Source organism: Bombina bombina, chromosome 9 (genome assembly GCF_027579735.1).
Source record: "Bombina bombina isolate aBomBom1 chromosome 9, aBomBom1.pri, whole genome shotgun sequence".
Lineage (NCBI taxonomy): Eukaryota > Metazoa > Chordata > Amphibia > Anura > Bombinatoridae > Bombina > Bombina bombina.
In genome coordinates, this window is record NC_069507.1 from 153,616,255 (window position 1) to 153,628,917 (window position 12,663).

Below are 12,663 nucleotides of genomic sequence, written 5' to 3' on the forward strand. Positions count from 1 at the left end.
GACTTGAAGGATGCTTACCTTCATGTTCCAACTCACAGGGACCACTTCAAGTTCCTAAGATTTGCGTTTCTTGACCAACACTTCCAGTTTGTGGCCCTTACCTTTGGTCTGGCAACAGCCCTGAGAGTCTTCACGAAGGTTCTGGGAGCGCTTCTTGCAGTGGCCAGATCCAGGGGCATTGCTGTGGCGCCCTATTTGAATGACGTCCTAGTCCAGACGCCGTGGTTCAGCCTCGCAGAGGATCATTCAAGGGCTTTTCTTTTATTGCTCCAATCTCACGGTTGGAAGATCAACTCAGGAAAGAGTTTCCAGCAACAGGGTGTAGTTCCTGGGCACGATAATAGACTCTATGTCCATGAAAATATTTCTCACAGGACAAGGACGCAGGAAGATTGTGTCCACCTGTCTTTTTCTTCAGTCCTTCTCAAGCCCTTCGGTGGCTCAGTGTATGGAGATGATCGGGCTCATGGTTTCCAGCATAGACATCATCCCTTTCGCCAGGTTCCATCTCAGGCCTCTTCAATTGTGCATGTTGACAGTGGAACGGCGATCATTCAGATCTATCACAGCGGATATCCATGGATGACCAGGGACTCCCTCTCTTGGCGGATCCGTCCGGAGCATCCTTCTTGAGACTGTACTGTGAGATTGTGACCTAGGACCCGAGTCTGGCAGGATGGGGAGCTGTTTGGGGTGCCAGAATGGCACAAGATAAATGGTCCCGGGAGGAATCTCTCCTTCCGATAAATATTCTGGAACTTTGAGCAATTTACAACGCTCTGAGGACGTAGCCTCTTCTGGGGTCGTTCAGCTTCATCAGATTCCAGACCAACAACATTACCTTGGTGGCTTACATCAACCTTCAGGGGGGTACGAGGAGTCCTACAATTGCTCGGCTGCTTGGCTGTAACATTCATATATCAAATTTAACAATAGAATACTCATCCTCAGTACTACCTATATATTGACGGTATTGCAGTATTAAATGTATTGAGGGCCTATTTGTATTTAAATATATTTGTTTGTGTTTGAGTAGTGAAATTTATGTATACTGAGTGCTTTATTTGATACAGTGCAAGGTTTGCATAGGGACACATTAGTTTTCTTAAATATTGATAGATATAAAGTATTTTATGCATGTTCCAACTCTCCGATTAGTGAAAATCTGACTTCTCCCCCCTTTTTAACATTAAGTAACTTTTCCTCCCCTAAATGGTGTGTGTGTGTGTGTGTGTGTATATATATGTGTATATATATATATATATATATATATATATATATATATATATATATATAATGAAGCGCGAAACATGTCAGGTGTTTTATGTCTGCTTATGTCTCTCCTTGTGGACGAATAAACTGTACCTGATTGAACAGCACAAGTATTTGGATTGCAGTGTTTCCTTTCTCTTTTATATACAATATATATATATATATATATATATATATATATATATATATATATATATATATATATATATATATATATATATATATATATATATATATATATATATAAAAAATTCCTTTTATCCTTGTAAAGAATAAAAACGCTGCACTCACCGGAATATCAGGAAAGATCCAATTTAATTACATCACATCAGTATAAAAAAAAACAAAAAAACATATACCCCCAAACTTTCGGTACCGGACACTTGGATACAGATTTCAAACCCATTGAGAAAGTTACCAGTCCGGTATCAAAACGTTTGGGGGTATATGTATTTTTGATACTGATGTGATGTAATTAAATTGGATCTTTGATGATATTCCAGTGAGTGCAGCATTTTTATTCTTTACAAGGATAAAAGGAATCGTTATATTTTTCACGCAGGACCCTGGCAGTTGCTATTAGATTAAGTGCACCGGTAACTGGACTCTTTTATTTATTTATTTATATATATATATATATATATATATATATATATATATATATATATATATATATATATATATACAGTATATAGTGTATGGGTAAGTTTTTCATTTCATAATTTCCATGCATTAAATGATTTCATGATTCAGATAGAGCATAACATTTTAAGCAATTTTCTAATTTACTCCTATTATCAATTTTTCTTCGTTCTCTTGCTATCTTTATTTAAAAAGCAGGAGGGTTCAGCACCATGGATAGTGTTTGCTTATTGGTGGCTGACATTTAGCCCCCAATAAGCAAGCAAAACCCAGGTTCTCAACCAAAAATGGGCTGGCTCCTATGCAGAACAAAGAAAAATTGATAATAGGAGTAAATTAGAAAGTTACTTAAAAATGCATGCGCTATCTGAATCATGAAAGAAAAAATTTGGGTTTAGTGTCCCTTTAAGTTTGGAAACTTAAACTCTGGCATTAAAAATGCTCTGTCTTTTTTATTTTATTTATTTTTAATTTATATTTTTTGCCACAGCACCATACAGAGCAATATATGGAACTAAAACTCTCTTAAACCTTTGTTTCTGTTAAATGAAGCAACTTTAAACACTACAATTCAGCAACCATGGTTTGTTTATTTGGGGCTTTTTTTTTCTCCAAATAAAAAAGCGCCTATAGCATAAAGTCTATTTAACAGCCCAAACTTTGGTGCTGCGTGTTTCGCTGTAGATTTGCCTAATTGTTTTCAGTATTAATAGAATGGGAAATTGATGTATTTATTTTTATATAACTACACTTAATAACTTCAAAAAATATTTAAAGGGATAGAAAGGTCAAAACAAATGTGCATGGGTGCATTTTGGTTCTAAAGGGATAGGAAAGTCAAAATTAGACTTGCATGAGTCAGATAGAGCTTGTCATTATCAGCCATTTTTGAACTAACTTCAGTTTTAAAATGTGCTTTGTTTTCTTGGTATCCCTTGATGAAAAAGAATCTGCACATATCCTACACTAGTGGGAGCTAGCTGCTGATTGGTGCCTGTACACATTTGTCTCTGATTGGCTAACTAGATGTGTTCTGCTAGTTGCAGTAGCGCAATGCTGTTCCTTCAGCAAAGGATAACAAGAGAATGAAGCATATTTGATAATAAAAGTAAAATGGAAAGTTGTTTAAAATTGTATGTTCTATCCAAATCATGAAAGAAAAAGTTAGTTTTTTTCTGTCCCCTTTAAATATAATCATTTTTGCAATAAACTTCCATTTATACAATTCTTCTAGTAAAACAGTTATTCAGTGCCATACCCACATATGCTGTTGGGGCACATGCACCAGTATTTAAGCTTAGAATGTTACAGTAGTTTTATTTTTTTAGTTACATTCTACTAATCTCTCATTAGAGGAGACTACATCTTTGAAGTTCAGCTTGATATATAAACATCCGCAGCTTACTACCAAAAATCAATGCACTGCAAGCATGGTGTTCACATTACAAGCCCAAAATCATTGTGATCTCTGAATCCTGGCTAACCGCAAAAATACCTGACTCTGCCATTGCAATACATGGGTATTCATGCCATAGAATTGACAGAGCAAAAAGAGGAGACAGCATTGTAATTTATGTTGACAATTCCATGAAGTTCACCCCCTTACAAAAATCTAGCTCTCCTGCCACCTTTGATTTCCTTTCTGGCAAAATTGAGATCCCGTGCAGTAAACCAACCGCCCACCTAGCTCCCCTGTGCATTCCCTTTCTGACATAGCCCATCTCCTTAGTGAAAACATAGCTCAAAACCCAAGGTGAGAGTAAAAGGAGCGCATATGAATTGGATCACAGCTGACCTCATTCAAATGTACCAATTTCGGGATTCATTGTGGTCAAAGTTCAAGCATACTGGCTCTATGAACGATCACTGTGTATATAGAAAATGGCGAAATATATGAACTAAACAAACAAAATTGGCCAAGGCCCAATATTTCTGGGAAAATCTGAAAAATAACATATCAAACCCTAGAAAGTTTTGGAAAGTCATAAATAACTTACACACTCCCCTAATCCACTCCCAACCAACCCTCCACTGTCAAAGTGGATAACCAAACCCTGCAACTTCCCTTAGAAGTAGCAAATGCCTTTAACAATTATTTTGTCGGATGCTCCACCACCCTGATTGACAAACTAATAAATGACACACATCCTGAAACTACAAATGTGGATCAGGCCCCACTAAATCTACAAAGACCAAATATAGATAAGTTCAATTTTAGACCTGTACCCATCAATGTCGTTAATAATCTAAAAATGAAAAACCAGTCTGGACCTGATCAAATCCCAGCAATGCTGTTGAAGCTCAGCGCATCAGCAATTGCTAAACCTGTCACAACCCTAATTAACGAATCCTTGGTGTCTGGATACATACCCAAACTTTGGAAGACTGCATGAGTAGTGCCTGTCCATAAAAGTGGTGAGTTAACCATGGTTACTAACTATCGCCCAATATCATTGCTCCCAGTATTGTCAAAAATCTTAGAAAAATGCGTCCATACGCAACTATGTGAGTATTACCAACAATCTAGCTATATGACCCCTGTTCAATCGGGTTTTCGCCCGAATCACTCCACTACAACTGCTCTCCTAAAAGTTTGCAACCACATCCAAACTGGCATGGAACAAGGAGACCTAACTGGAGCTATTTTTCTTGATTTTGCAAAGGCCTTTGACACAGTAGACCACGACATACTACTGCTCAAACTAAAAAACTCAGGTATTGGTGATCATCCGCTAACCTGGTTTCGATCATATGTATCGGATCGATCACAATATGTCTCCATTTCTGACAGTGACTCCGTCTCCCAGTCACGTGTGGTGTTCCCCAAGGTTCCATTCTCGGCCCCCTACTATTCACATTATTTATAAATGATCTGCCAAATGTCTGCAAATCCTCAACTGTACACATGTACGCAGACGACACGGTAATCTATGCAAACAAACCCGATCTGCCGCAGCTTGAGGCAGTGCTCCAAGACCAGTTCACAGAGGTAGAAAAGTGGATCTCAAAAAACAAACTCTTCCTAAACACTGACAAAACTGTCACAATGATCTTTGGAACGGTACCTAAATTACGCAAACTACAAAAATCCCATCTACGCATTAAAACAAAATCAAATGGCACACTGACTGCAGTCCACTCTTTCAAATACTTGGGTATGTTGTTAGACCCCAATCTGTCTTTTGGCCTCCACATAGAAAAACTTGCATCTAAACTCTATCCAAAACTAGGTGCCCTGTACAGAAACAAATCCTGCCTCAGCCCTACAGTAAAGGAAAAGATTGTACTGCAAATGCTGATGCCAATCTTGGATTATGGAGATGTAGTATATGCACCTGCACCGCAAACTCACCTTAATAAACTTAATATATTGTATAACTCGTTCTGCCGCTTTGTGCTACAATGTAACTACAGAACCCACCATTGTGTTATGCTAAAAGAACTAAACTGGCTGTCACTGGAATCCAGACGCACCCTCCATCTTTTCTGCCTTGTGTTTAAGAGCCTTTCTGGGAAGCTCCCACCCTACCTGAGCAGAATGCTCTCCCCAGCTGTTCCCACCTCCCATAACCTCCGATCCAGTACCAGCACATTATTTAGTCTGTCTCAATACAAAAAGAAAGAAGCTCGATTCTCCTTTTCCTACAGAGCACCACAATTATGGAACGACCTCCCGCACACTTTAAAACCTTCCCCAATTTTAAAATCCTTTTAAGAGATCCCTCTCTGCATATCTCAAAACAAAATGCACCTGTCATGGTTGATTTTATATTTCCTACCTGTTCTATGTTAAATTCTGCATATGTTATGTATTAATATTGTTTTTATTATTGTACCCTATTGTATCAATGCAATGTTTTGTGGACCCAGGACATACTTGAAAACGAGAGAAATCTCAATGTATCCTTCTTGGTAAAATATTTTATAAATAAATATTTGTTAAGCAACCTGTGTATTTTTCGTTTCCTTTACTTGTTTATCTACTTTTTATTGTTTTGTCTTTTCTTAGGCAAAGTAGATGATCCTTTATTTGATATGCAAATTGCAAGGATGCTGGATCTGCCATACCTTTACAGACATGTTTATGACAAGCCTTTTAAAATACCCGGACATATTAAAGATCCAAACCAAGCAATGACGTAAGTTTGTCATTTTCTTAGTGTATCTGATATCATATGTGTACTGTAACTCCACAACAAAACTGATAATGTGTTTCTTCTGTAATGTTCTGTCATGTTTCTGTGCATTAAATGAGGGCATTTAAAGGGGCATTAACTAATATGATTACAACTCTATTGTCCATGCTATTGTTTTCCTCATGTGCCTGAAGCTCTTTAAAGCTGTTCTCTTATTTGAACTCATCACAGAATCCAGTTGGTAAAGCTCTGCATTTATACTGGGTGCCGCCATCTTGTAGCTCACGTATTGTCATTGGAGCAGTGCACTTTCAGAGATCTGTGATGTTACTGGCTTTTTGAAAGATGTATCTTGCTCACAAAACAAAGAGCGGAAGAGTTGAATGTTTGACTTTTTTTTGCACAGTTTAAAAAGTTCCATAACAGATATAAGTTCCAAGATGGCGGCTCCCAGTGAGAAAGCAGAGCTTCACTAACTAATAACTGTAACTGCTTAAAATAAGAGAATGACTTTAAAGACAGATGCAGACACAGGAGGAAAAAACAGTAGCATGTACTAACCATGTTACTGTAGTTGTAGTCAGCAGTTTAATGTCCCTTTAATGAGATTGTAAACACTAAATAAATACTAGATAAAATGAAGTATTGAAGTATTTAAAGCATTGATTAGCCTGAGAATAATATACAAATTTATTATTTTATTTTATTAGTTTAAGTATTGAAGAAATAAGTGTAATATTTCACTGTCCATAAAACAATGGTTTCTGCCATGTTGTAACCTAGAGTTCCCTTATCTAATCATCTTTGTTGAGGCCTAATTGGGACAACTATGAATGAGTCATTATTTCCAGAGTTAAATGACAAGAAAAGAGGACAAACCAAACAATAAATAAGCGTGGATGTATATATATATATATATATATATATATATATATATATATATATATATATATATATATGTGTGTGTGTGTGTGTGTTTGTGTATGTGTATATACATTCACTGGCCATTTTATTAGGTACACCTGTTCAATTGCTTGGTAACACAAATTGGTAATCAGCAAATCACATGGCAGCAACTCAATGCATTTAGACATCTAGGCGTTGTGAAGACGACTTGCTGAAGTTTTAAATGGGCATCAGAATGGGGAAGAAAGGGGATTTAAGTGACTTTGAATGTGGCATGGTTGTTGGTGCCAGACGGACTGGTCTGAGTATTTAAAAAACTGCTGATCTACTGGGATTTTTACACACACCCATCTCTAGGGTTTACAGAGAATGGTCCGAAAAAGAGAAAACTTCCAGTGAGCGGCAGTTACGTAGCTGAAAATGCCTTGTTGGTGTCCGAGGTTGGAGAAGAATGGCCAGACTGGTTCGAGATGATAGAAAGGCAACAGTAACTCAAATAACCACTCGTTACAACCAAGGTATGCAGAATACCATCTCTGAATGCACAACACGTTGAATCTTGAAGCAGATGGGCTACAGTAGCAAAAGACCATACCAGATGCCACTCCTGTCAGCTAGGAACAGGAAACTGAGGCTGCAATTCACACAGGCTCAACAAAATTGGACAGTAGAAGATTGGAAAACTGTTGCCTGGTCTCGATTTCAGCTGCGACATTCAGATGGTAGGGTCAGAATTTGGCATAAACAACATGAAAGCATGGATCCATCCTGCCTTATAGCAACTGTACAGGTTGGTGGTGGTGGTGTAATGGTGTAGGGGATATTTTCTTGGCACACTTTGGGCCCCTTAGTACCAATTGAGCATTGTTTAAATGCCACGGCCTACCTGAGTATTGTTGCTGACCATGTCCATCCCTTTATGACTACAGTGTACCCATCTTCTGATGGCTACTTCCAGCAGGATAATGCACCATGTCACAAAGCTCAAATCATCTCAAACTGGTTTCTTGAACATGACAATGAGTTCACTGTACTCCAATGGCCTCCACAGTCACCAGATCTCAATCCAATAGTGCACCTTTGGGATGTGGTGGAACGGGAGATTTGCAGCCGACAAATCTGCAGCAACTGTGTGATGCTATCATGTCAATATGGACCAAAATGTCTGAGGAATGTTTCCAACACCTTGTTGAATCTATGCCACAAAGAATTAAGGCAGTTCTGAAGGCAAAAGGGGGTCCAACCTGGTCCTAGCAAGGTATACCTAATATAGTGGCCGGTGAGTGTGTATATGTGTATATATATATATATATATATATATATATATATAATTGTATTTGTTTTTCTTTTTTGCTACTAAAGTGTTTAATAACGTGTTGCTTTAAGATAATTTATAGAATAGTGGTTTTTTTTGCATACAAGCTCTAAGTAATCTAGATAAAAGCCATCTCATATAAATACCGGATGTGGAATATAACTATTTTGATTTCTGTATATAGTAACTGCAGTATATGTTGTTCACAGACTTTTCTGTATATAGTAACTGCAGTCTATTATGTTTACAGATTTTTCTGTATATAGTAACTGCAGAATATGTTGTTCACAGATTTTTCTGTATATAGTAACTGCAGTATATGTTGTTCACAGATTTTTCTGTATATAGTAACAGCAGTATATGTTGTTCACAGATTTTTCTGTATATAGTAACTGCAGTATATGTTGTTCACAGATTTTTCTGTATATAGTAACTGCAGTATATATTGTTCAGACTTTTCTGTATATAGTAACTGCAGTATATGTTGTTTACAGACTTTTCTGTATATAGTAACTGCAGTATATATTGTTCACAGATTTTTCTGTATATAGTAACTGCAGAATATGTTGTTCAGACTATAAATATTTATAGAGAGCTGACGGTAAATTCTGTATTTTACATGATGGAGCTTTGTTAATCATTTCAAGGTAATTAAATGAGACCAGAATGGCAAAAGTATTAAACGCATATTTTTTTTTGTGGAAAAATTACCTTCTCTAATTTTTAAAGCATATTATTTTTTGCACTACTGATCAGGGATAACTATAATGTAGATTACAAGTGAAGAGGCGTTTTGCATGAGATTTGTAGCGTAAATTACTTTCAAGTGAAATAACGCTACTGCGAGTATATATTGAGCATCTGTGCACTTGTATTAGAAATTGAAAGTAAAGTTTTCTCACTCAAGTTCAAGTATCGCAAGTTAACAGAACTGAAAGTAAACCGTGATTTTAAATGGGACGTTACCACAAATCTACCAGTTTCATATTATACAAATGTGAACCACTAATGCAATTTATTTAGTTTTACACTTAACCTCTTAAGTGCCATGCTCTATAACTTTCTGTATGGTGGAAGTGTTTGGCAAGTGATTGATTGGTTCCCCTAGGTGGTAAAGTTCCCCTAGGTGGTAAAGCGTTATTTAGGGAGACTATCAGTTGTACCATTGCTACTATTATATAATATAAAGGTGAATCCTGGTTATATCACACTATCACTGTACAATTGATTGGCTCCTTGGCACTTTATTATACTATGAAGTCCTGCGAGCCAATAGAAGTATATATTTACCAGAGCTTTTAATTTGCCCAGAATGCCTTCATTAAAGGCATATGAATCCCAAAATGTTTTTTTTCATGATTCAGATAGAGCATGCTATTTTAAACAACTTTCTAATTTAATTCCGTTACGAATATTTCTTTGTTCTCTTGGTATCTTTTGTTGAAAGTTGGGGTTGTAAGCTTAGGAGCTGGCCCATTTCTCGAGCACTATATGGCAATAGGTTTGCAAGAATGTTATCCATTTGTAAGAGCACTAGAGGGCAGCACTATTTCCTACCATGTAGTGCTCCAGATGCCTACCTAGGTATCTCTTCAACACAGTATATCATGGTAACAAAACAAATTACAAGAGAAGCATACAGTGGCTGTCCCGCGCTCTATGCCAAGTGAAAAAAAAAAAAACCTGAGGGCAGGGAATGCAAATAAACTATTGCTTAGAAAAGAGACTGAGTGGATCTACAAACGATGGCGCCGTGGGGTCTCAATAAGCAGATCTGGTTGTCATGTTTCCTGGATGAAAGATAATGTTGCTGCTAAAGCTATTATAAATATTGATTTGTCATTATGCCATTTATTCCTTTATCTCTTGGTCATCTTACTCAATAGGTAGACTCCTGTAGAGAAGTGGTACTATTAGTGAAGAGTATCAGTACGGTCATTACGTAAATATGTGGGTGAAAATGATAACTTCTGATAAATTGTACACAATAAAGGTGTGTTATAGTAATTTTCCAAATGTATATATGTGTACATACTGTTAGTTATTAGGACACGGAGGAATCAACTTCTGGCTTTTCTATGGCGCAGCTGCCTGTTACCTTGATGACGGGTATGCCCATTATTTGTTTATGGGTTAGTTAGATTTGTTTTGTTAGCAAGTTAATTATTAATTACATATTGCGCATTTTGTTAATGCATGGATGGCGATTTCTGTTTTTATTTTTTCCTTTATTTGTTGATTTATAATGTTGATCGAGTTACGCTTAGTTTTTTTCTGTGTAACAGCGGTGACGTCATCACCGGAACTTGGTGCCTGCCATTCCGGTTTGAGCTGCAAGATATGTAGCGGTTTTCTTTTGGGGATATTATTTAAGGTGAATGGGTTTATGTGTGTTATAAAGCTATAACTGTATCCTTGACGAAGGTCCCAGGTGGAGGACTGAAACGTTGTATGTAAGGTAACACCATAATGTGGTAATAAAGTGGTGTTTTTGATTTGAAAACCGGGTGTGAGGTGATTTTTCTTTGACTGTTTTTGGGAGACTCATCACTGGCTCTTAAGAAGTTACAGGGAGTGCAGAGGTTGTGTGGAATTGTGTGTATGTATGTGTGTGTGTGTATATATATATATATATATATATATATATATATATATATATATATATATATATATATATACACACAGAGAGAAGCACACTCACAGGAACGAACAACTGACTCAATGCTATTGTTAGCCTGTTCTATGGCGATTTACCACCTGGGTGCAGATTCTTTTAGCCCAGTAATGCTTTTCACAGAGAAGATCTTTCCTGTAGTATATCAGTCTGATCCCGCCTATTATGGTCAATCCAGCGCTGAAATACCAGGGAATTCCTCTCTGAACAAGGAACACAGCAACCCCAGATGATCATTTTGGCCTTTATTGGGCCTCGTCAGTGAGGTGTAGCCATATTCCTCTAAGCACACTGAGCAAGTCCACGTCTGGTTTCCCCTTTTTCAAATAGGGAAACTAAATACACACGGAGAGAAGCACACTCACAGGAACGAACAATTGGCTCAATATTATTGTTAGCCTGTTCTATGGCGATTTACCACCTGGGTGCAGCTTCTTTTAGCCCAGTAATGCGGGATATATATATATATATGTGTGTTTCATAGGTAAATTAAAAAACCAAAGGCTTTATTTCTGTTTAAATGGAGTGATAGTAAAAAAGATATCAAATTTTCACTTTGAGGAAGTTTTTCTCTAAAATTCCCAGTAGTAAAGGGGTTAAAAGCCCACTATTGCAAACTGGAAAGGCCGCAACCATTTTTTTATGTAAAATATTAATATCCTGTACTGTTAATCTTGTTTCTAGACTAAAGCCTCACCAAATTTTAAAAAATAAAGTGAAAAAAAGATCAATTTTACCTGCTGGAGTGTATTAAATTCTTTACAAGTAGCTTGTTTACCCTTATTTCGGGATTTGAAATAACTGATTTAGCCTGTGGTATACCCACCTTTGCTTAAAGTTTATATGCTTATGTCCAGGCTATTGACGGGCTGTGTAAACACAGTTAGCAGAAGAAATTACACTCCAGGTGGGGTGTAGAAGAGATAACTAGTAAACATATAATTTTCCATTGTTCTCTCTAAGGCTTTAATGATTGAAAGTGCTGCGATGTTGCGATATATTCAAAAGGGATCTGGGATCGAGAAAGCCAGAGAAATATTAAAAAGTGCCAACGTTACTGTTTAAAGGCAGCATCGCAAAGAGGCGTTTTACTATACATTGCAATGGGTGGCGATGTTGGCGAAATATTCCAAGGAGCATCAGCCCAGACATTGGCAATGTAAAGTAAAGGATACCTTTTTAAATATATAACACCTAGCCTAATTAATACACCTATGTACCCCTAATCCTAGATAACCCACCACCGCAAACTAACCCTACACTACTTAACCCCTAAATCTCTAATAGCGCACCAAAATAAACTTCCTAACCTATTAACCCCTAAACCACCACACCCCCACCGCAAGAAACCCACTAACCTACTAACCCCTAAACTGTCACAGCCCCCCAATGCAAACTACCCCTACAATATTTAACTACCTAACACCCACTAAGTTACACAAATTAACTAAAATTACGCCAAATTAAAAAAAAAACCATAAAAAAAACCATAAAAAAAACACACTTATGCCTATCCTAAAACTAAAGTCCCCTTAAAAAAACAACCCCCCCAAAATAAAAACCCTATACTAACACTAAAACCTACTCTTAAAATTGCCCTTAAAAGGGTATTTGGTAGGGCATAGCCCTCAAGTGATTGTAGCGCTTTTGGCTTAAAAAAAAATCCCTTTCCTAAAAAAAAAAAGTTTGCCCGGAAAAGGGCATTAGGTAGCACATTA

At 37.1% G+C, this 12,663-nt stretch overlaps 1 protein-coding gene across 1 annotated transcript in view; it reads left to right on the forward strand.

The window, feature by feature from the left end:
- The window catches only part of STN1 (STN1 subunit of CST complex), a 343,767-nt gene that overhangs the window by 174,393 nt on the left and 156,711 nt on the right, over window positions 1–12,663 (forward strand). Inside the window, exon 6 of the mRNA XM_053692435.1 lies at window positions 5,924–6,053. Coding sequence (XP_053548410.1) covers window positions 5,924–6,053 — 130 coding nt within the window. The remainder of the gene's footprint in view (window positions 1–5,923; window positions 6,054–12,663) is intronic.